This window comes from Cololabis saira, chromosome 5 (genome assembly GCF_033807715.1).
Source record: "Cololabis saira isolate AMF1-May2022 chromosome 5, fColSai1.1, whole genome shotgun sequence".
NCBI classification, from domain to species: Eukaryota; Metazoa; Chordata; class Actinopteri; order Beloniformes; family Belonidae; genus Cololabis; species Cololabis saira.
Window position 1 is genome coordinate 8,828,211 of NC_084591.1, and position 26,121 is coordinate 8,854,331.

General features: G+C 42.0%; 1 protein-coding gene across 4 annotated transcripts in view; it reads right to left on the minus strand.

Moving 5' to 3' along the window:
* LOC133443715 (transcription factor Sox-6-like) overlaps nucleotides 1–26,121 on the minus strand; it is a 136,533-nt gene that overhangs the window by 86,851 nt on the left and 23,561 nt on the right. For all 4 annotated transcript variants that reach the window (XM_061720889.1, XM_061720891.1, XM_061720890.1 and 1 more), the window contains one exon: nucleotides 4,561–4,795. In XM_061720889.1, the coding sequence (XP_061576873.1) occupies nucleotides 4,561–4,794 (234 nt within the window). In that variant the 5' untranslated portion in view covers nucleotide 4,795. The remainder of the gene's footprint in view (nucleotides 1–4,560; nucleotides 4,796–26,121) is intronic.

Consider the following 26,121-nt stretch of genomic DNA (forward strand, 5'->3'; position numbering starts at 1 on the left):
CTTTGTCCATGCCATAATTTTACACCTGTAACAGAAATCAAACTATGTTTGAAATCAAGTTTAAGTCTGTTGTCCTCATCCTCCAATCTGAACAAATTTTGTAACTGTTCTGGTAACGATCTATTTTTTGCTTTCAACTTTTGCTATCAACTATATCCGCCATTTTCAACAAACCTGCCAAAATAAATCTGTTTGATGGTTCTCTGAAGCCTACCCTGTGAATGAGTCTCACTGCTCTTTTCTGTAGCACAAACAGAGGAGAGATGTTACTTACATAGGTATTACCCCACACTTCCACACAATACTTTAGATATGGCAAGATAAATGTACAATACAGAGTTCTTAGTGTGTTAGTATTCAAAATAAACTTAACCTTATTCAAAATATATACTCTTCGCCACCTTGGCTTTTACATATGCTATATGGTTTTTCCATGTCAGCTTGTCGTCTAAAATAATACCCAAAAACCTAAACACAGACACTCTCTCAATGCTCTCTCCTGCAAATGAAAGTGCAATTTCATCCCTTTTTCGATTTGTAAAAACCATAAATTTAGTTTTTTTTCAGATTTAACAAAAGCTTATTTTCATCAAACCAACTTTTAAGTTTAACCATTTCATTGGTGATATTTTCAGCAATAAGCCCCAAATCATCCCCAGAACAAAAAAAAATTGTATCATCTGCAAATAAGACAAACTGTAAAGTCTATGAAACTTCACAAATATCATTAATGTATAAAATAAAAAGTTTAGGTCCCAAAACGGATCCTTGTGGGACTCCACATACTGTCTTCAGACATTCAGATTTAGAACCCTCCAGCTGAACATATTGTTTTCTATTTTGTAAATAACTACTTAACCAATCCAAAGCAATTCCCCTCACACCATAATTATGTAGTTTTGAAATTAAAATGTCATGATTTATTGTATCAAACGCCTCGTATTTGAATCGATACCCAGCCCTTATTTGAATAAATGAACATTAAAAAACATTATAAGTTAGCATGAGCTAGGTAACAAATCTGAAAGACCATTGGATGACATCACAGGCGGTTCTTCTTACACAGTCCGTGAGTTGTTTACAGCGACGGAGGCTCCGGGTGCTCCGGGGACGGGATCTCTCCGAGACTTCCAGCCCCATGGCTGCGTTACTAGCCTGATCCCCGGCAGGATGACGCGCTCGTGCGTGTGCCGGGCTGTTTACCGGGTCAGAAGTTAAGCGAGAGGCAGAAGGCGTCTATATTTACCAGGAAGATAAGCCCTCAAGACGACCACATTGTCCCACACAACAGACACTTGGGCACAGGTGTCGGAACACCGGGGCTATTTCTGGGGGGGGGGGGTTCTCTCGCAGCTCCAGGAGGCTTATGTTTCAAAGACAAGGGGCTTTGCTGAACAGCGGGCTCTTAGGACGCCCTTGAGGAGTCCGGGAGGCCCGGCGGGAAACTCGTGGGACACGTAGGCTCCGGGATGCCTCTGTAACGAGGATCGGGGGGTCGAGTGTCGCTGGCGCATCGACTCCGGTCTGCAGGAGCTACGACCGCCGGCCCGGACCCGGTCCCGGTCGCACGTGGGAGTTTGTAAATTGTCATTGACTGCATTTACATGCAGTCATTAACCCTTTTAAAACCCAAATATTAGCAATAACCCGAATTTGCACGACCATGTAAACATCAATAACCCCTTAGAATAACCCGAATTTGCTCTGATTTTTAAAAACCCGAATATGACCCCTGGGTTACTCCTTTTAAAACCTGAATATTCAGTCGTGTAAACGCCTAACGGAATATCCCCATCAAACGGAACATGAATTTGTTTTCTGCGCATGTTCTGTTCACAAGGAATCCTGGTCTTTTGAGTCCAGAACGTTCTTATAAACACAGAGAAACGCAAGACCAGGAGGAGACTAATCACTTCTAGGGCTGGGGATCGATTCAAATATCAAAAATCGATTTGATTCCAATTTTTAAGATTCAGAATCAATTATCACGCTTTGATTCGATCCAATTCGATTCTATTCGATATTGATTTGGGTTAGTGTTATTAAAACTGTTTTTTCAGCTGTTGCATGAATTATATGACTGTAGTTATGCAACATATTAATACTAGTATTATATTGAGATTAAACAGCAAGTATTGGCAGCTAATGATGCTGTAAGGACCAATCAGCTCCCAGAATGCTGATAGAACTGCTTTCAGAAACATCGTGTGGGGCAGAATTACCAAACAGATCCAGGGAGGAAACAGAGACGGATGAAATCGGTTTTATTACTATTTATGCAATTATAACTGAAAACTTTAATGTTTTCATACCTTTAAACATATTTAAAGGCAAAAACATGGCACCAGTTATTCTCATGTCCAACAAAATATTCCTTTTTTGGGCATAAACAAAAAAGTACCAAAAGTTGTAATGTAATGATGAAAAAAAAAAAAAACATTTTTTTTTTTTTTTTTAAATCGATCTTTAGACATATGAATCGATTTTTAGGAATTAATATGAGAATCGATTTAAAATCTGAGAATCGATCTTTTCAACACAGGCCTAATCACTTCATAAATGTAATGAAGGATATGAACATTTTGGCATTTGTAGACGGTAGAAAGTACCGGGATAGAGAGATTTACAAAAAGGTGAGAGAAAAGTTGCGCGAAGCAGCATTAGTTTTGAATTTGGATACAGGAAGAAGAAGCGGAAATTAAGCTATTTGCGTCATGATGTTCTCCGCCCGTCGCTGGTTTGATCCAGATATCCCGAATGATTAATTACCATGTATACAGGGATAACCCTGTTTGCTCACGCATGGAAACGGAATATTCCGAATGTTTCAGTAACCGGAATATTAGCAATAACCCGAATTTTGACTGCATGTAAACGTAGTCATTGAGTGAGGTCCGGAAAGCTGAACCCGGAGCTGGTGTGAGCCGGGCCTGAGCGGATTCCCTTTTCGCGGTTCGTGGAGACGACGTGCTGCAACTGAACTCTGTAGACCCCGCCCCTGCAGGTTTGGACCCTGCAGGAAAATCAGGACCGCCGCAAGACCCCCCCCCCCAAACGAATTAAGTCTGAATTCTGACAAATTTCCTCAGAATTTTTCCTTTTTTTTCTGAAGTCAGTGAAAATTCAGACTTTTAAGTTCAGAATTATTATTTTTCGTTAAAATTCTGACTTTTAAGTTCAGAATTATTATTTCTCGTTAAAATTCTGAAATTTAAATTTGAATTCTGATTTCTTTTCCTCCGGGTTTGAACATAAATTTCAGAGCTGATTTTGTTTCACCTCCCAAAATTGACTTTTTACTTTTCTTCACGTTTAATTTTCACCTTTTTTTAGAAATTTTCACTTTTTCCCAGAAATGTGACAGTTTTTTATAAAACGTATGACTTTTTTTTGTTACCATCGGTTTATTTTTCCAGAATTCCGATTTTTTTTTCCTCCGAATTCAGGAATTAAAGAAATACATTTTTCCCTCAGTTTCGAACTGAGTTTGAAGATTAAAGATCAGAATTCTGATATTTGTCTCAGAATTCTCAGATTAAAGTCAAACATTTCAGTTTTCTTCAGAATTCTAATTTAATTTCAGAAATATTTTGTTAATTAAAAATTCTGATCTTTTCAAAATGTTTTTTTTATAATCTTTGAGAGAAAAAGTAAAAACCCTTTAAAGCAGCTTTGAAAACCTGGACATGTGTAACATTAACTTAGAAAGGTGGAGCAGCTCGGGTCCAACAGCCCAGCAGAACCGGGACCCTCAGGCCACGTTTACACATAGCCGGGTATTTACAAAAACGGATATTTCCCCCTCTACGTTTTGAAAAATATCCTTGTTTACACGAACCCGGATAAATACGCTGTTAAGGTGCTATGAGCATCCAAACCTGCAGGGGGCAGTGTAACGAGAGGCATAAAGTCATGCTAGCCAATCAGAATCCTGGAAAAAACGTCAACAAATGACACGTGTGAAACCTGAATAATATGTTTCTGCGTTAAATCGACGGCGTAGCCTACGTACGGTGCGCGTCGCCGCGTACCCTACGCCGTAGGCTCTGCGTTGGTGTAACGCGGAACCATAAATCAGCCTGGACTTCCAGTTACTTCCAAGATGGAACGAGAGTCTTTCGTTTGGAGTGACAGAGAAGTGAAGTTACTTAAGTGTGACTTTAGAATATAAAACTGGTAAAATACAAGAAAATATTGACGGTGGCCAAACTAATTGTAAACACAGGTCGCACAAATGATGCTGGTGACGTTTCTGTTGCATAATGTGACGTTCTGAAGCCTAAATGTCCGTTTCCCTCCGTTTACAAGCAAACGTGAAGACGGAGTTTTTGAAAATCTCCACTTTGGCCGGAGTTTTCAGAAATGATCGTTTTTGGTGACTTTGAGCTTCGTTTTCGTGTAAACGAGCGGCCAAAACGCATGAAAACGTCACCGCTTTTGCTACGTATAAACGGGGCCTTAGAGACCCCGACCCGGGGGATCTGGACCTGCAGGGGTCCATCAGAACCGGACCCTCTGGACCTGGTCCCCCCGGCCCCCCGGCGTGTTTCCGGGTCTCACCGCGGCAGCGAGCCGGTGACTCTCCCACTCGGCGCCCGTCGTCTCGCTGGTTTCCTCGGAGGGAGGCGGTTGCCGTGGAGACGGGGACGGCGTCTCCGTGGGGGGTCCCTCCTGCTCGTCCCCGGTCCAGGCCGCGTCCTCCGGACCCACCGGGTCGTCGGGACCCATCGGGGCGTCGGCCTCCTCCTCCTCCGGGGCGGGAAAGGGAGGCGTCGCCCGCATGGAAGACATCATTCTGAGGAGGAAACAACGGGGGGTTAAGAGCAATGCATGCTGGGAGTTTCAGGTGCTCAGAACAAAAACTACAATTTCCCAGCTTGGGATAAATAAAGTATATCATTGGCCACGGTTACACGATGTTTTTTAATTCGGAAGTAATTCTTCCGAATTAAATAATTCAGAATTAAACTATTTTCCTTTGAGTTTACATGGAAATAGTAATTATGAATTGAGGTTTACATGGAAAACACGTTTGATCGGCTTTATCCAATTCCTCTTAAGGTCTGGGGGTTGGGAAGGTTCTGATTGGATAGGGGGGCGGACCGGAAGTTACGTCTACTGGAAAAACAAACTTAGCCGCTACAACTTTGAAAAGCTCACAATTTTTATGTTTCCAGCCATCTGTTCTTTTAATTATTTCCAGGTCCTCCAAGCTATTTATTAAATAAATCATCTCTGCTCTTGACCACCGTTTACTGCGTTCTGCCACCTTGAAATTTAAAGAGGAATGAGTGTTTACATGATTGCAGAATTATTCTATTTGGATTTAAAATCGGAATAAACCAGCCACTTACTTTGGAATTAAGTTTAATTCGGAATGGCCATTTTCATTCGGAATTAGGTAATTCAACAAGGTTGGGTGATGGGTTGAAGCAATGTACAAATATAAATCAATTTAAAAAACGGTACAAAAAGGAAGTTCTGGGAAGTTATTTGATTGAGGAGGAGTTATGTTAAGGAAAGATTGTGTTTGTTAGCTTGTTAGGTGCAAAGGCACAACCAATGGGAAAATCTGTAGCCTAATAGGTACATTAGCAGCTATTTATTATTAATATTTATGTTTAATTTATAATAGAGGTAACAAAGGGGCAGGGTTAAATAAGTTTTACTTCTACCTGCTCCTTTTCGGACACAGTTTTTTTTTTTCCCTGTTTGTATTACGTTTTTGTTGTTGTATTTTCTGTATGTTCTGAATTTGTTTTAAAATGTTATATTTTTTTTCCTTTTTCCTGTGTTCGAAATAAACAATTCAAAAAAAAAAAAAATGATAATTTTTGGTAATTTTCACTCATTTTAAATCGGATTTAATTTTAATTCTGAATTAGAGAGGAATTAAATTTCCCATGTAAACGCACTCTATCTATCTAGAAATGTGAAACATTTAAACATTGCAAAATGCATGAAAGCTTAAAACCTTTCATGCATTTTTATTTCTATTCTATAAACATTTACCCACAATTCCCATAATTCCCACGTTCAAAATGTGAATATTTTTAAAACGTCTTGAGCGGAAGGTTTCTGGAAATTCAACCTGCTGGGTGGATCTGGATCCTGAAGAGGCGTGGCCTCTAGACAGTAGGATTACTTGAGGTGATCAGACTCCAGACCAGAACCAGAACCAGTAGTCCAGGACCCTCAGCCCCCGGGGGGGGGACTATATTTAGCTGACAATATTCCTGCTGCTGTGTTTATGACGGGGCTCCAGACTGGGTTTCTGGGAACCGGTGTCTCATATGGCCAGGAATTCTCACCAACACCTCAGCCCCCCGACCCCGGTAGGGTTTCACCGTCACAGCTCTGCTGCATGTGAGTTAGGGATGGACTAAAAAAATTATCACGATCATTTCTGGCATTTATCCCGATAACGATAAAAATGACGATAAAAAAATACCAATTCAACTCCACCTTTGTAACTATAAATCTATCACCACATTCACTGCTCTAAAAGATGCTAAATGCTACTAAACTATACCAATTAAATTAAATTAATAAAAACCAATTAAATGAGTTACACCTGTAAAACTGTAATGACTCAGATCCGCCATGTTTGTTACACAAACACGTATCAACGGGAATCTTTCTTTCTTTCTTTCTTTCTTTCTTTCTTTCTTTCTTTCTTTCTTTCTTTCTTTCTTTCTTTCTTTCTTTCTTTCTTTTTCTTTTTTCTTTCTTCTTTCTTTCTTTCTTTCTTTTTTATTTCTTTCTCTTTTTTCTTTCTTTCTTTCTTTCTTTTTTCTTTCTTTCTTTCTTTTTTTTCTGGCTCATTTCTTTTTCTTTCTTGCTTTCTTTCTTTCTTTCTCTTTTTTTCTGTCTTTCTTTCTTTATTCTTTATTTATTTCTTTTTTCTTTCTTTCTTTTTTCTTTCTTTCTTTCTTTCTTTCTGGCTCATTTCTTTTTTTTCTGGCTCATTTCTTTTTCTTTCTTTCTTTCTTTCTCTTTTTTTCTTTCTTTCTTTTTTATTTCTTTCTTTCTTTTTTCTTTCTTTCTTTCTTTCTTTTTTCTTTCTTTCTTTCTGGCTCATTTATTTTTTTTCTGGCTCATTTCTTTTTCTTTCTTTCTTTCTTTCTTTCTTTCTTTCTTTCTTTCTTTCTTTCTTTCTTTCTTTTTTCTTTCTTTCTTTCTTTCTTTCTTTCTTTCTCTTTTTTTCTTTCTTTCTTTCTTTTTTCTTCCTTTCTTTCTTGCTCATTTCTTTTTTTTCTGGCTCATTTCTTTTCCTTCCTTCCTTCCTTCCTTCCTTCCTTCCTTCCTTCCTTCCTTCCTTCCTTCCTTCCTTCCTTCCTTCCTTCCTTCCTTCCTTCCTTCCTTCCTTCCTTCCTTCCTTCCTTCACGTATGTTTTGCGTGGATTTAACACAGAACCATAAATCAGATTTACACAACAACGTCATCAACAGGAATTTATCGTTTTTACCGTGAGATAACAAATTCTTACTGTGGGGAATTTTTTTGAAGGTATATCCTGAACGGTAAAATATCTCCTATTCCTAATGTGAGTTACCACAATCAGACCTGCAGGTCCTCTACAGACCACTAGGGTCCAGATCCAGACCTGCAGGTCCTCTACAGACCACTAGGGTCCAGATCCATGAAATCTGCAGGAACCTGGAGACTCTGCAGGAACAACGGTTCATTGTGGAGCTGGACGGAGGACCGGGGACAGATGAGAGGAGGAAGAGGCCCCTCTTAGGAAAACATCTCACAAAGGTCCTTTCAGGGGCCCCGGACCCCCCCGGACCCCCCCGCCAATTGTGGAGCAGAGACAGACCTCCACCTCCACCTCCTCCACCTCCTCCACCTCAACCATAACGTCACCAGACATATGCATCTGCCAGTGACACAAGCTCACCTTCAAGCTCGATATGTGGGGAGAAGATATCTAACAAACAATGTAACGTTGAAAGACATTTCCAAAACAAACACTCTGCATTTGCTGAAAAATACCCGACCAAACAAGAACTGCTAGGAAAAGCTGAAGAGAGCAAACTATCGTTCAAGAAGAGGATTACATCAGTCAACTAGCGCTGCTGGTGTCGTAAAGACGTGGAATATATGAAAGATTCATTCATAAAAATATCAGAGCACCTATTCTTTTATTCATCTATTATTTTAGATTTATTTTTAAAGCTGCAACTACATTTTTCATTTACATTAAAGTTGAGGTAGTTTTTACTTTGCTTTTACAGAAATATAGATTCAGATTCAGATTCAGAAAAACTTTATTTATCCCCGAGGGGCAATTTCAAGGCAACTGAGCAGCAAAACGTTGAAGGTATCAAATAGGATAATAAAAAATAAAAATAAAATAAAATAAACAGATAAGTGGGGCATGTCTCATATGTACAATAAATGTGCAAAGAAAAAATATACAAAAAAATATATATAAATATAAGAATGTCAGAAAAAATGTACAATAGAGTGATTGTGGTTTAAATAAAATATACAGTGTATATTTTATATACACTGTATATAGACTTATATAGACTTAAATGGGCCTACAGTTCACAGTTTAAATTATTATTTTTTTTAATTCTATCTTTTATTTGGAAAAGCCTTGATTTCACACATGCAAATTTACATAGCGTCAAAATCACTTCAAGTAAGTTAACATAACATTGGCATGACATTTCGTAGAACTTCTGGTGTCCAATTTTCCTCCTGGCTCTTCCCAGAATTTTCTTTGTAAAATATTTACATGGAACATGGAAAGCTTCTCATCTTAAAAATTACATACAGAAAATTACGCACAAATCAGAATGAGTAAAGATCGTGCTGTAGATTATATCAATATATAAAATTACAAAACACATTTTGATCCCACTCCTTATTTTTGTCAAGTTAGCAAAAGTCAGACCTAATAGGTTTTATGTTCTCAGTCCACTTAGACAGTTTAATTTATTTCAAAGTACTCCTGCAAATGCACTTCTGTTATATTAGTGGTTGTAACAACTAAAATAAATAAAAGATGAAAACTTTTAAAATCTCTGTTATTTTTTGTGGCTCCCGACAATCTCTTTTTGTAGAAGTTGGAGCAAAATGTCTCTTTTGATAGTGAAGGTTGCAGAGCCCTGAACTAAGAGATGAACGCAGCTTTTTAACTGGATGATAAATCAGGAGGAACAACTCTGTCGCCGCCGTAACGGCAAGAAAAGCAGGTTTGTTTGCTGAGATTCCAGCTCATTAGCGAGGACTTCAGAGTCGGAGACGGCTGGACAAGCAGCCGCTGTTTCAGAGCCGATGGCTGCACGAGGAAAAGGGCGGGAACCCGGCATCAAACCCTCGACCTTCTCAGGTGAACGGAGCTGAAAGAGCTCCGTGTTTTTACTCAACTCAGAGGTTTCAGGCTCAAACGCGGAGAAAACCTGGATTATTTAAACCCACAGACTGTAAAAAAAGAGCTGGAAAACCGCTGTGTGATGTCATCTGTGATGTCATCTGTGATGTCATCTGTGATGTCATCCAGAGGTGTTTCCGCTGGACGACGTCGTGTCAGCATGAGATGACAAAATGAGCAAAACAAGCAAAAACGAGCGTCCCAGGGAGATCGCTAAGCCACGCCCACCAAAGATGAGTCAGAAGCATGGATGTATTATAGAAACTGGATTGGAGACTAAAAATGGCCGCCCATTCATTTCAATGCATTCTGCTCAGCCAGCGCATAAGCCGAAAAAATCTCTGACTTCCGGGTTTACTTCCGCATACAGCGGCCCATAGAGCATGCGCAGTTGAGTCACCTCCCATGATGCTCTGGGGCCTCCCATCATGCCCCGGGGGAATGCCGCGAATATTAATATAATATGTATTAATATAATACATAAATTAATGTATATTATTACATGTATAGCATTACATATATTATTAATGTATTAATATAATATAATTACATAATATATATTAATATAAACATCCGTGGAATGCACGGACACGGCTGTGACGTCATCCGTGACGTCACGCCCAGAAAGAGACTTTTCTTTGACTTTTCTGGCCGTTATAAAACATTTTTGACGGATATAAAGTCCATGACTTAAAAATATAGAATACAAAGATTAGTAATTGCCGGTGATTACAGCTGGAGGTGTCCTGTGAACAGTTTTAGAGGCTTATCTTTTACTATTGCGGTCTATGGGAAAAAAGCTTTCTGGGCCGCATGGGATTTTTGGTTGCAGTACCGCGGTTGGCCACTGGAAAAAATCGGCGCGCCTTCTGACTGCCAGACCCGGGGGCTGGTCAGAAGTTAGCTATTTTAGCTTCGCTAGCTTAGCCTATGCTATCTTACGATGCTAACTACCGTACATTTATTTATACCATTTACAGGACTGTCTCAGAAAATTTGAATATTGTGATAAAGCTCTTTATTTTCTGTAATGCAATTAAAAAAACAAAAATGTCATACATTCTGGATTCATTACAAATCAACTGAAATATTGCAAACCTTTTATTATTTTAATATTGCTGATTATGGTTTACAGTTTAAGATTAAGATTCCCAGAATATTCTAATTTTTTGAGATAGGATATTTTAGTTTTCCTAAGCTGTAAACCTGATCAGCAATATTAAAATAATAAAAGGCTTGCAATATTTCAGTTGATTTGTAATGAATCCAGAATGTATGACATTTTTGCATTACAGAAAATAAAGGACTTTATTACAATATTCTAATTTTCTGAGACAGTCCTGTATTTATTATTTATTCCAACTCTTGTGGCCAAATTATATCTGGAGTAGGAATCGCGATGCTAACTTAGCAGCTAACTTAGAGCTTCTTAGCTAACCGTCTGTCAATCAGAAGACCACGCCCCCTAATTATGTGCTGCATAAAAACAGTTGTCATGGTTGCAAAACAAAATCTGGCTACGGAAAAAAAAACTCTTTATTTTTTTAATCCAGGTTGTGTTGCCGTGGCAACGTGATTGGCTGAGTCAGGTAACCACTAACGGCAGAGTGAGCGGGGAGCAATGGGAGGGGCCTTTACTGGTTTTGTTGCGACCCCCCTAAGACACCAGGGTCCTCACAAGCGTCCTCAGACTAGTCCACGTTCCCAAACAGATGCATGATGGGATTTAAGAACTTCATCCTTCATCAAGTAGAAAAACAGAACAAAAAAAAAGCCCTCCGCTCAACTAGAAGTGGAAAGTGAACGTTAGCGCCAGCAGCTCGGAGCGCCGGGGCAGCGCTGAATGCCTCGTTTGTGGAGTGGGCGTGAAAACACTCGCTCAGGACCAGGGATGCCCGGCAGAAACCGCAGACCCACAAACCCAGAGGTGACCGTGGCGACCAACACCCTGCTCGTGCCCGTTATTTCCCCGGCCAGAACAAACGCAGCACACATCCACGTCCATCTATCTGCCCGTGGCTGCGATTCAGGGAGCCGCTGCAGGAACCAGCCAGGACCAAAGTCAACACCGGCGGCTCAAAGGCAGCGTTTGTCTGCTTCCTCCGGCTCCCGCGGGTGAAAAGGTGCGAACATCGTGTCTCGTAATCACAGTTCTGGTAACGGAACGAGTTCCATCCACAGAACAGCGGGTTTAAAACGTTTCCCGGTGTAACTCCACTGATCTGCGGACCAGTCTCTGGTGCCCCGCCCACTCAGGTCACTGGTACAGAATGTACCGAACCAATCACAACAGACTAGTGACTGGCTTTATGCGATGACTCGTACCAGAGACGTTCAATAAACGAGACAGCCCACTACGGTTCGGTTTCCTGCCCCTTTAGGAGACCGGAAGCAGGTCCTGAGTCTATTGAGTCTCATGGGAAAAGTGAACGTGAGCACAGATTATTACCAATTCCTTCGCCCCATAGTAACCTAAGTAAATATGGGACCCATTTTTCAAAAGACACAAAACTTCTGAACATTCTGACACCAAAATAGCAATTTTCAGACCGACAGATTAGGAGAAAATGAACTTTGTTTGAGACCTGTCTCTGTCTGAGCAACACACTCTCACGAGATTTGGCTCTCATCGTTTTCCAATCGGATAAAATAAAGTTTAAAACGAAATTAAAACTTGCTTCTTTGCTTAATAATACTGTTATTTTTATTATTTAAGTCTTTTTGGAAGAAAGTTGTACTGTATCTAGTGTTGTATGTTCCAAAACGATGTGGGGAGAGGGCGACCACGCCCACTTAGGAGACCGGAAATGGATACCATTTCATACCATTGGCAGTAACGGTAATGCGCTATCTTCTGTATAGAGTATCTTTGCTCGTACCAGAGCATCCAAGAGAGAAAGACTTTGGGCAGTTGCCTAGAAGACCACGATGTGGGAGTTGAGTGCTCTGATGTTACTTAGCAATAAAATCAGGGCAACATCTTCCATTTGCGAAGGTACAGTAACGTAACGTTGACACACTTCACACCTAGTCACTACAGTCACTACAGCTCAGTTCACCTATTTATGAAAAAGTGAAGATCATTTATTTGGCTTTTTTTTAACGTTGGAATGCAAGTTAAATGAGGCAGCGGTTGCCGGCGGTGACGCAAAAGTTGTAAACGGAGAGGCGTCAGTACTTAAGGAGCCGTCGGGTGAAAGATCAGGACGAGTGGATTCAGTGAAAAGATGGAAGGGTTAAGATGGAAGAAACGCAACAACAAACTCTGGAGACATTTCTCCCACAAAAAGCCAGAAAGCCACAGCGATAATAGTGATTATAAATCAGAGAGTCGTCTGCATATGGACTCACATTTGTATCAGTTATTACAAGATGCTTAGTGGAAGAGTGTCGTCTTCCTTCTGAGATGGATGGATGGATGGATGGAAGGATGGATGAAAAAATATCTCTCTGATGTGCAAAATTGAACAGTTGCAACACTGAACAGTTTAAAGTTGTTGCTCAGATTAAATAACATTTATAAATAATTTACTTTTATTGCCAATACTAGCGGCATTACCCTGCATTCACACTGAAAGCGTCAGTGCCTGCAGCGGGGCGGGGGTGGGCGGGGTTTCAAGCTGCGCTGCAGAACTGAAGGGAACAGTGGGAACAGCCTACACATATAGCGTACACATCTTAATTTTCCTATTTCACCATAGATCACACTTTGGGAAGCCCTCTTTATATTTTAGCGTTATTTCCGCGTAGATAAGAGTGAGTTTGATGCTCCTTAACAAGTTTGGTCCGCGGATCAACATCAACCGCCAGAGCCGTTGCTCCCGGTGGCTGATTTATGGTTCCGCGTCACACCAACGCAGAACCGACGGCGTAGGGTACGCGGCGACGCACACCGCACCGCGACCCTACGCCGTCGATTTAACGCTGAACCATAATTCAGGCGAAGCTGCAGTCTGTCAGCGCTGATACTGACACACCGGGTCGGAGCGGATTTGGTCTGCTACAACTGTTGCTTGTTGTTTCTCGGTGTGAGCGCAACTGCCTATGTGCAGATGCAGCAGCGCTCTGCTCCACAACGTGCGGTCCTCTACTTAATATGTCCGTGTGGAAACTTGTTCGGTACGCCTCCGTTCCGAACCAAACACGCTATACCAAACGGTTCAATACAAATACATGTACCGTTACAGCCCTAATGGATAATAATGGATAATAATTTCTATTCTCAGAAACACATGAAGCAGATTCCCGTCGCCCTGGCGACGTTGAGCCTCCATCAGCTCCACCAGCAGGATCTGGTGGAGACCTCACGCCCTCTGCACTCTGGGCTGAAGCCACCGTGACCTTTGACCTCCTTAGAGAAGACCGTGACTCCACCAGGATGCAGCAATAAGCTCATTACAGCGGCTTTACGCGTGTTGTGCTGCCACCTCCCACTTAGCTGAAAACACGGGGATCCTGTTATCTGAAGAACGTCTTCAGGAACGTTAGCGTCCTCTCTGATAATCATTTTAGTGTAAGAACCTGCTCAAACTCAGCCGACTACACCAGTACTAGACAAATACAGCCCTGGCTGAACATTTTATTTATTCACCAGGAACTAACCAGTGAATTATGAGGCGGTGCTGATGCTAACACCTCCGGCAGACTAAGCCGTGAGTATCATGGGGGGTAAAACTGAGGCTCGTGGCGACGTGACAGCAGCCGTCGCACATGAGCGACCACATCAGCCCCGAGGCCAATCACAGCAAAGTGAGCCTCAATTAGTCATGACGGGACCCGAGGGCCCCCCCGAAGCCGGGAACCATCGGCACACAGCCACTCACCGGCCCTCCCAGGTGATCCGTCCATCTGCCCGGCCCTCAGACGCACTTCAGGTCCAACAGACGAGGAGTTAACGGGACACGAGCCCTCGGAGGAACCAGAGGAACCAGAGGAACCAGAGTCGTCATGAAAACAACACTCATGCAACAAGTCTGTGCATGAACATATCCGGACACCACAGACCTAGAACTTATTTATATATATATATATATATATATATATATATATATATATATATATATATATATATATATATATATATATATATGTATATATATGTATATATATGTATATATATATATATATATATATATATATATATATATATATATATATATATATATATATATATATATATGTATATATATGTATATATATATATATATATATATATATATATATATATATATATATATATATATATATAAATACAGGACTGTCTCAGAAAATAAATATTGTGATAAAGTCCTTTATTTTCTGTAATGCAAAAATGTCATACATTCTGGATTCATTACAAATCGACTGAAATATTGCAAGCATTTTATTATTTTAATATTGCTGATTATGGTTTACAGCTTAAGAAATCTCAAATATCCTATCTCAAAAAATTCGAATATTCTGGGAATCTTAATCTTATACTGTAGGCCATAATCAACAATATTAAAATAATAAAAGGCTTGCAATATTTCAGTTGATTTGTAATGAATCCAGAATGTATGACATTTTTGTTTTTTTAATTGCATTACAGAAAATAAAGAACTTTATCACAATATTCAAATTTTCTGAGACTGTCCTATATATATATATATGAAAAAAATATGTAGTGCTATTGTTGTCGTGTTGATCAGTAAATAAACCTTTCTACATATTTTGGCATTTAAACACACGGAAGGTCCAAATGTCCAAATGTTTCAGCTTATTTATTTATTTATTTTATTTATTTCTCTTATTTTTTAAGAGTTTGCTGCTGCAGTTTGTCTGGATGTTTGAGTTGTTTAGAAGATTGCTTTTCCCATTTTTATCAACAATCGTGCCACTAAAATTATCACAAATTACTTTTAGGTTTATAAAGTCAAATAAGGTTAGAAATTTTGGAAAGACCAAAGTTTAAGTCGTTTGTGTTTTTATGTGATAAACTTGAGGATTACATACATTCTGAATGTTTCTAGCACTTTTTAAAGTTTTTTAAACTTAAAGTTGGAAACTTTATGAAGTCAAATAATCAGAATGTTTTTCCTGACAAATTTGTAAGTTTATAACGTTAGAATTTATTCAAATCTGAGAAGAAATTTACAATTTTATGACAGAATAAAGTCAGAACTTCTAAATCATTCCCTTGGAAATTTACATCTTTATTAAAGTCAAAAATTAAGAATTTTTTTTTCCTTACAAATTTGAACATGAAGAAAATTTTAAAATTTTTTAGTTTAAAGTCCAATTGCAATTTTTTTTTTCATAATTTTTCTTTCTGTACATTTTTTTTCTTAAATGGTCCTAACACGCCGTCAGCTAACCTCAGTAAAACATTCTTAGTTAGGTTAACTTAGCTAGGCTAATTTAGCTATGTGAATCTAGCTAGGTTAATCTAGATAGTTTAATTTAGTTAGGCTTATTTAGTTAGGTTAATTTAGCTAAATTAATTTAGCTAGGTTAATTTAGCTAGGTTAATTTAGCAAGCTCACCTTGAATTTGAACCTTCAACTCACAAATCAAACATGTTTTCTTCTTCAAATCTGAATCATTTTTTTCTTCTAAAAATCTAGCGAGGTCGTGACATTTATTTTAGTTTAGTTGGAGCAGGTCACTGCAGTTATAAAAGCTGATATTGCTCAAACGTCTTCGAGGTAAAACGGTGTCGAGGATGACTATGTTACAGATGATGATGTCACGGATGGGCGGAGTTTTGATCCAGATCCAACAGATCAGAACAAGACTTTTCCTTCTTTGCTTTTCTTTCCCCGAGTTTAACTCAACGTCGACGCCACGTCTGTGACAGACGCATCCAGATACATGATTAAAAACCTAAATGTGAACAAAAGACTCTGGATCGCGACGGGCGGAACTCTGAGTGGCTTTTAAGGCGCCCTGGGGGGCGTGAACGCCGCGAACGCTGCTAAGCCCAGATCGGGACTGACAGGCCGTGTCACGGCGCTGCTTCACTCGATAAACAACATGTTTGTGATCAATTATTGAGCGTGGTAAATGTGTAATGTTACAGATGCTGGCGAGGAGAAGACACGACTTTGGTCCTACGTGTCCCGCAACACCCGGGAGGAAGCCGGGGGGGTGAAATCTCCGGCTAAAGACGGCCGAGGAGGCCGGACACGTTTCTACATCTCTTCTTCAAGAAACAGCTTCTGTGATGACCTCTGGTGATGCTTTAATAGCTTTAATTAACATCTGAAAAAGAAAGCCAGCTCTTAAACGGCATGTGAGCTTGTTAACAGAACCTCGCCAGGTCTGACTGAGGCTAGCGGCGCGGCGGCGCGGCGGCGTGGTAACAACATCTGAGGGGGAAACTGCACCGCGATGAGCGACTGGTTTTACACACGAAGCCCAGAACATCCAGATTAACTACAGGTTTGACCGAGGTAAATTTAAGCCCTTTTAATACCATTTTCAAACAGAATTTAAGACCAAAAAGACAGAAACACACACTTTGAACCCAATGCAACCAAATGTCCAGAGAAATTGGAATTTTCGAGCGATTTGTCGCTAAATTTACCATATTTGCTTGCCTCGTCTCGAGACTACGCCGACTAAGAAATCCAGCGCTGAGGTCGAGGTTCCCGGATCTGGCAGGTTCCAGCCCAGACGCAACGTAAAACCCACCGAAATAATGAAAAACCAGCCCAAATCAAACATTCTCCATGTTAAAACAATAAATGATTAAAACATAAAACATAAGTATACCACTAAATAGCAAAAAAAAGTTCAGGTTCCAAACAAAGACTACAATTAAATTGAGCAGATTAAACCAAATAAAATATCGGTGAGTTTATTGTGTACGTTTCTACTTTTCTCTGCCGTAATGGAAACTTTTTAGTTAATCATTTCTCCTAAATATTTTGTAAAAAGCAGGAAAAGCAGCCCAAATTTTATCAACTAGCCCAGTCATTTTCAGCCCAATTAGGCTGGAACCCGCTCAACCTGGCAACACAGATTTAGAACCTGCTGCACCGTCTTTAAAAAGGGTCCCAAACATATGCTTACCCGAATATTAGGTAGTTAGTTCCTCAGGGTTCTGGACCAGGACCACTTCTGGTCTCGTCAGGGTTGACCTCTTTAACTCCACTGTTCTGGTGCTGTTGGACCTCAGGTTCTACAAGTTGTCCCTGTTGGGTCCAAGTCCCGCACGACGGGTCTAAGTACCGAACAACAGGTCCAAGTACCGCACAACGGGCCCAAGAACCAAAACAACGGGTCCACGAACCGCACAACAGGTCCAAGTACCGCACAACGGGTCTTAGAAACGCACAATGGGTCTAACAACTGCACAACGGATCCAATAACCGAACAACGGGTCCAAGTACCGAACAATGGGTCCAATAACTGAACAACGGGTCCAAGAACCGAACAACGGGGGCCTAAAACCGATGATGACAGATCCTTAGTGGTGACTTCCCCCCAAAACCACATAAAGTTCTGGCCAATAAAACTTTGTTAGTAAATTGCAAGAAGTCATAAAACTCATAAATCTGCCAGAAAAAAACCCTTCAGAATTCCTCGTTTCATGGTCTCACAAATCTGCCAGAGAAGCACTCAGGTATGTTTGAAGGACCCGGATCTCGGCTGGACCCGTACGCGGGCGGATCTGGACCGGGACTCGTTCACGGTTTCTTTGGTCAACAGAGGTGTTGTGAGTCCCTGAACTGGGGTCCCTCCTGGGGTCCCAGAGATCGAAGGAAGGTCAACCGGGTTTGTGTTTGTGGACAAGCTTCAAGCTCCAAGGAGAAGCATCAACTGCACCAAGGGCAAGAAACACGACAAGACTGGCAGGTCTCTGTGGACGTGGGACCGCCCCCGGTCCCAGGACCTAGAGGGGGGCGGGTACCGGTCCAGATGTCTGGGAGGGAGCGGCGTTCCCGCCTCCTGCTCCCGGACGGGCCCTCACCCGTCGTCAGGGAGCCTCGGCTCGGAGCCGTCGCCCGTAAATCTCAATCAGGGCCTTCATTAGAGACGGCTGATTTATGGACCCAGGGGTGGGGTGGGGGTTCCCAGTCAGCCGTATATTAGCCGACTGTTTACCGTGGGGATGGTGGGGGGGGTCACATGGCAACAGATTAATTACCGAGCAAGGCTCCACGGTCTAAATTAATTGTGTCACACGATAAATCATCTTCATTTGTGGATTTTCTCGTCACATTTTCCGGATCAAAGCCTGTCGGTCCTCTAATAACGACGGAACGGCATCAAACATCCGTCTACGACAGGGGTAGGCAACCCTGGTCCTCGAGTGCCACTGTCCTGCATGTTTTAGATGCTACCCTGCTTTAACACACCTGATTCTAATTAATTATAGTTGTCAGCTTGTCATCCAAGGCTGCACAATTCTGTTGATGACACAGTCACTTGTATCACGGTGTGCTGAAGCAGGGTAGCATCTAAGACATGCAGGACAGGGGCACTCGAGGGTCTACGAGGTCCGGGGGGGCTGTCGTCAAGACAAATCACCTCTGGACAACTCTGTTGGACCTCTCTGTTGCACATCTTTGTTACACATCTCTGTTCATCATCTCTGTTGGACATCTCTCTGGGACACCTCTGTTTGTCATCTCTGTTGAACATCTCTCTTGACATCTCTATTGGACATCTCTGTCGGACATCTCTCTAGTAATCTCTTTTGGACATCTCTCTTGACATCTCTGTCAGACATCTCTCTAGTAATCTCTTTTGGACATCTCTCTTGACATCTCTGTCGGACATCTCTCTAGACATCTCTGTTGGACATCTCTGTAGACATCTCTTTTGGACATCTCTCTTGACATCTCTGTAGACATCTCTGTTGGACATCTCTCTTGACATCTCTGTTGGACATCTCTGGACCTCCCTGTGGACATCTCTGTCGGACATTTCTGGACAGACGTAGCGCTGGCTCAGAGGCGACACGTTTACGGTTATTTGTAGAGAAATCCTGCTGCTAATAATAGACGGAGGTTTACACACGGGGACGGGGCATGGGCCGACATGGGGCGGGGCATCACAAACCCACATTAGACTACAATTAACCACGTTTTTAGTTTTAGCCTTCGCGATTAATGGTGTCTGATGGAGAACAAAGATCAGGACTCTCAGGTGAGGAGCAGGTTTCAGCTCCAGGCGGGAATTTGGGCGCCCGGGTGTCACCGGAGGACGCGACCTCTGTGACCTCCATGACCTCCGCTGACCTCCGCGCAGGTCAGCGGCGGTCAAGACTCAGCTCGCCGAGGAAAACACCGACCAACGCGGCGTCACTTCAAGTCCTCCAACTTTTCTGTCATGTAGACTTTAATTAACCCCCCCCCCGTTACCCCGCCCTCACTACCACGACCCTGATTGGATTAAGTCGGAGCAGGTTTCCTTAAAAGCTGCTACAAATCTAATCAAGGACGACCCTTCAATTATGCTAGCGAGTACTTAAACGATCGGATCAGCAGGGGGGTGGGGGCAATCAGCCGCCATTAAGGACCATTAACTTGAGCTTATTGCTGGCGAGCGTTTTCACGCTCAGTAAAATATACTCCCAGAAGGAGCGCCGACACTGCGGGAAAACTAAGTTATTAAGTTACTAAGTTATTAAGTTATTAAGTTTTTATCCTGCTAAATCACTTAGAAATATATTTTGGTCATTTTAAAATACTACGTGGGTTTATACAGACTTGGATTACAGTATTCCATTAGGTGTGTTATTATGATTTTTTATTTATTTAACATGCACAAATAATCAGTTGTAAAAATTATATTTGCGAATGAGTCATTCATAAGACATTGTTAGGAATCATTTATGAGAGTCTTGAATATTTTTTGTGTTTTTTATACACTGGTGACAAACACAGGAAATGATTTCATTCCTTATTATTATATCATTACTCAACATTTAATCTACTCCAACAGGTTGTTAAAGGAAAAATGTTGGTCTCATATTAAAAGAGACATTTTTCAGAACTATTTTTATGTCCTTTTATGTCCTTTTGTGCGTATTTTATACATTGGTGACATTGGAGAAAAACAAAGTCATATGTATACAGAGTAAACCAAAGAGAAATGTATAAAAAAAAAAGAATGATTTCATTTTCTTCTCATCAAGCACCTTCTGCACCCTTATTTAGCAAATTTAAATTATTATTAATTTTTTCTATTAACAAGTTTCAAACATGCCTGTTTATGTTTAAGTTCATTCATTTCAAACAAGACATTCCAGGCACTTTTCATAATTTTTTCCTGTTATCATCAGATATTCATTCTTATTCAGTTAGAGGTGGAAGAACTTTCATTTACCTCTTTGTCGTACCTGCAGTCACCAATCCTTTATCAAATTCCATGGCCCTCAACTCTGGAACTGTTTAGATAGGTCTCTTGAGTTAGTGTCATCCTTAAAAATGTTTAGGACCAACTTAATGGGGTATCTTTTATATAGACAAAATTAACAGGCTATTCGTACTAAAATGAAATTGCCATTTCATGGATATTTTTGTTTGGGTGTTTATTGTATTTTTCTTTGTTTCTTTTACCTTTTCTTTTCCTTTCTATTCTTTTTCTATTGATTGATTTGTTTTGGTGATTTTGTATTGAGGGGGAGGATTTTTTATAAGCCCTTCGGGCTTCTTTTCCTCTCCTGCACAAATTATTTGTCCTTGTATGATAAAAAATGTACTGTTGTCATTGTGCAAATAAATAAATAAATAAATAACTGCAGGTCCGGTACCGGGCCCTACTGGTCCGGTACCAGGACTGTGCAGGTCGGTAGAGGCGCCACCTGGTCCTGTGATGGCGTTGTTGTCCTCAGACCTGAACATTCCTCGACGTGCCGCCGTGACGGGAGGCGTTTCCTCGCCAGCTGTTCCGCTGATTTAGAGCGGCGGCCCTGTGATGTCGGGGTCAGCCGTCGGCGTGGAAACGCCACCTCCGAACCCTCGCACTGCTGGTTCTTTATCAGTGCTGATGTCACTCTGAGGTCACCGGGAGCCCCCCCCCCCTCGCCATCACACGGCGTCTTCCCGCCTAAACGCACGTCAGGACGGTTGCAGGTATTTAAGCAGATCGGATCAAGGTGGAGGGGGCGTGGCCACATCCCTGCAGCAGATGATTGACAGCTCTATTACATCGATGGAGAACTCAGACGTGTGTAACACAACGCCATGAGGGAAAGACATCAGCGCCGGAGAGGATTCTGGAAAGTGTTATAAAACTATTTTAATGAGTTTAAAGATTATTCAACGATGGAAAACATTCAGGATGGATGTCAATCTTCCTAAAGTCCGACCAAGAAGGGATCAGAGAAATCCGAGTAGATCTAGGTCGGTCCGTGTACTTTGCGGCCATCCGTTTTCTGTTTTGAAATGACAAAATAAAAATAGGATATAATCCAAAATAATCCGTTCCCCATCTTTTGTTTTGATAATAAAAAACGGAAAACGGAAAACGGATCGTTATCCGTTATCCGTTATCCGATTTCATTGATGTGTTTGAAAATCCAAATTGGGAATTAAAACAGCAAGTGGAAAACTCTTTTCTATATTTCCTATTTTTATGCAAATGAGCAGCGGCGACGCCGAGGCAGCGTCCAATCACAGACCGGGATTCCCGAAGCGAGAAGCCTCAATGCAGATTGTACTTTCATGTACATCCACCCGTTTTGTCCCCGTTTGTTTTTCCACAGCCAGGGGAGAAGTGGGCGGGTTGGGGTGAAGCTGCTGTGACGTACTCGATTGCGCAACACCTTTGTTTGCGTCGGCGCTGATCAGAAATCAGCTGGAGCCGCGAGCGACCGAGAGTAAAACAGAGCTCCTGGTGGATCTGATCGTTCCTTATCGCCCGTCTACATCCCTTTTTTAATTCTCTCGTCAGCCACCAGGTTTATGAACATCTGCACCTCAGAGTTGGATCACCAGACAGACGTTTGCGCTTTATAATAAAATCGCTGCGAGCCGCCAGACTCCCCACTTCCTGATTCAGACGTCTGACGGCCCCGTCCCCCGACCAATCAGTGGCGTGGAGGGTGGTGACGTCAGATCCAGGGCTGACTCAGCCCGGTTAGAACCTCTGCAGCCTCGGTACAGAAAAAGTATCTCTTTGGCACGGCTCCACCCGCCTCGGCCCGTAGTGGAAAAGCTAAGTGGAAATAGTGGGAAAGCTAAAATATAAGGAAGGCTTCCCAAAGTGTGATCCATGGTGAAAGAGGAAACTGAAGGTGTGCAGCTATATATAGATATGTGTAGACTATTGCACTTTGTTCCCTACAGTTCTGCAGCTTGAAGCCCCAACCACTGCAGGCGTCGGCAGACTTCAGTGTGAATCTACCAAGAAGGCAAATTTATTTATAAAGCACATTTCACACGACGAGCATGGACTTAATGTGTTCAAATACATAAACAAACAAACAAAATTATAGGGTTACAATAACAGAAACAGGCAAAAGGATGTAAAGAGAATAACAACAATAACAACAATAATTCCATTATAACAAAAGTGCTATCGCTCAGCCAATCGTGTAGAGTTTAGTCAAACGCCTGTGCAAAAAGGTACGTTTTAGTCTGCTTTTGAAAGAGGGCACTGTTGGAGCAGAACTTAGTGGGACCTTAGAGAGACCTTAGAGAGTGGGACCGTAGTGACTGAAAGCACCATGAGAAGAACAAGAGCGATGCAGGTGGTTTCAGTGTGAATCCACCATTAGAGCAGATTCCTTGTTGCTGCTGCAACTTTCACGCAAACGCAGCGACGTAACTGACGTTTGTACGGTGGCCGAGACCCGCAATTGTTGAAAATTAAAGAAACGTTGCAAATAAAAAGAAACGCCACTGCAAATAAAAGAAACGCTTTGCAAATAAAACAAACACTGCAAATAAAAACAAACGCCGCTGCAAATAAAAGAAACGCTGCAAATATAAAGAAACGTCGCTGCAAATAAAAAAGCCACAACGGAAGTGAATTACCGGGGACTATTTTTGCTGATGCACCGGTGTTTTTATGTGAGAGGAGAAGAAGAAGACGAAGAGGACGTAAGTGAAAAGGAAGAAATAAGAAGAGCGAGGAATAAGAAGAACAACGAACGAGAAAATAAGTGAAAAGGTTAGTGTTCAACGTCGCTACGTGTAATTTTTAATGTGCAACACCGGTGCATCGGCAAAAATAGTCCCCGGTAATTCACTTCCGTTGTGGCTTTTTTATTTGCGTCGTTTTTTTATTTTATTTGCAGTGAGGTTTATTTTATTTGCAGCAGGGTTTCTTCATATTTGCAGCGTTTCTTTTTGTTTGCAGCGTTTATTTTATTTGCTAAGCGTGTATTTTATTTGCAGCAGCTTTTGTTTCTGTTTGCAGCGTTACTTTTATTTTCAGTAATGGCGGGTCTCGGCCACCGTACGTTTGCAGAGACGTAATGACGTGGCTCCTCTTAGCACCCGAGCTGTGGAAAAACAAACCGGTTCTCAGCTGGTTCCAAGTTGAACGAGTTGTGAATCCGGCCCCAGAACTGGAACCGGTTTGGTGGAAAAGGGGAAACAGTGACCTGAACGCTGGAACCAAGACCGGACCACGGTTCCTCCACTCCGTGTTGGGGGTACTTAGGATTGCCCGGCTGATGCTTTTGTTCGTATCTGCTCGTCCTGCCCCCCCACCCATGACCTCATCACACGAGGATCTGCCTGCAGCCGCAGCCGCAGCACAACAGACAAAAGCGCTCATCTCCAGGAAGCCGCGGCCGCCGCCTGCGGTTTTGGTGGAAGGAGAAGAAGAGAGGGGAAAAAGTGACTCAGCGCCTGGGTTCTTTTCTTCTGGGCCGAACCGGGGCGGTGGGGAGGGGGGGGTAACGATCGCAGCGGGTCCCGTTTCAAGGGTAATAGAGGAGGGAGAGTGCCTGGGTGGTTGCAGCGGCGGCCGCGGCGGTCGGCGCTCCGCCCGGCCTGGACGGGTGTGGGCTTGGCCCGGCATCAAAGGCCCGGACCGGCGGTGCCACGAGCCTCTTCAGAACCAGACGGGCCTCAGACGGGCCTCACATGGGCCGGCGATGAGGCGTGAGGCTGACGCAGCAGCACGGATACGCTGAACCACCGCAGACCGGATTAGAACCTCCGCTCTGCCCATCACATCTGATCCAAACCTGGGACACGCCCACCAGCAGAACCTGGCCCTTTTAGCTCGGATCCAGATCTGATCCAGGTCTGATCAAGGTTGAGCAGATCCAGTTACTAGAGCTGGGTATTGATTCAAATGTCAAGAATCGATTCGATTCCGATTCTTAAGATTCAGAATCGATTATCACCATTTGATTCGATCCGATTGGATATTGATTTGGGTTAGTGTTGCCTGGATTATATGACTGTAAAATAACTATTGAAATAATAATTTCACAATAATTATTGTAAAAATAACTAAGAAATAAATAACTCAAATAGGCATTTCAATATCCATTTAAAGTGCAAAAAAAGAAAGAAATTGCAACAGCTCAAGCAGTAAACAAGTTATTTTAGCTTGTCTGATTTATTCTGTCACCAGACACACAGCTTGCCATGAAGCACCCGGCATTTTTCAGGTATTTCATGACAAACCGTGTCTGATAACAGAGAAACCAAACAAGCTCTAGTAAATATAGATAATATGAACTTCATTGAACTAATATAACATTTAGAAATTTAAGCTGAAATGTCCAGCATTTTCTCTAAAGAAAAGTTCATTTAGTTCAGGAGTTTTCAAAACTACTGGGACTACTGGGATTAAAGTTCACCTGGCAAAAATGTTATGATGAAAAAAATAAAAAATAAAAATTAATTAAAAAAAATCGATCTTTAGACATACAAATCGATTTTTAGGAATTAATATGAGAATCGATTTAGAATCAGAAAATCGATTTTTTTCAACACAGGCCTACCAGTTACCATCGTAGCCCTTTTAGCTTGGCTTAGATCACGCTTAGCTGTGATGCTAACTGGCATCACTACCGGAGCGACGTTCGTCAAGAGAGAAGTGAGAGTTAAAACAAGTGAAACCTGAAACTGGATCCAGAGTCCAGAGTCCCCCTACGGGGACCAGGCGGGAAGGAAAACCAGCAGAGCCGGAGCCAAAGAGGTAACCTCAGCAGGCTGGTTAGCTCGTTAGCTCATTAGCTCATTAGCTTGACACAAATCATCCCAGCAGCTGCTGCCCGTTAATTTTTCTAACTCTTTGCAAATGACAGCCATTACAGTCGCCGCGGCAACAAAGGAGCCCCTCAAACACCAGGAGGAGCAGGAAAGTAACTTAACATCAGACCTCCATCAAAACCTCCATCAAAACCTCCATCAGACCTCCATCCTCCCTCAGACCTCCATCCTCCATCAGACCTCCATCAGACCTCCATCAGGCCTCCATCAGACCTCCATCAGACCTCCATCAGACCTCCATCCTCCATCAGACCTCCATCAGACCTCCATCAGACCTCCATCCTCCATCAGACCTCCATCAGAACCTCCCTCCTCCATCAGACCTCCATCAGACCTCCCTCCTCCATCAGACCTCAATCAGACCTCCATCCTCCATCAGACCTCCATCAGACCTCCATCAGACCTCCAACAGAACCTCAATCAGACCTCCATCCTCCATCAGACCTCCCTCAGACCTCCATCAGACCTCCATCAGACCTCCATCAGACCTCCATCAGACCTCCATCCTCCATCTGAACCTCCCTCCCTGGATCCTGGTCTGGAACCAGGTCGGATCCAGGCCTTATCCAGCCTCCAGA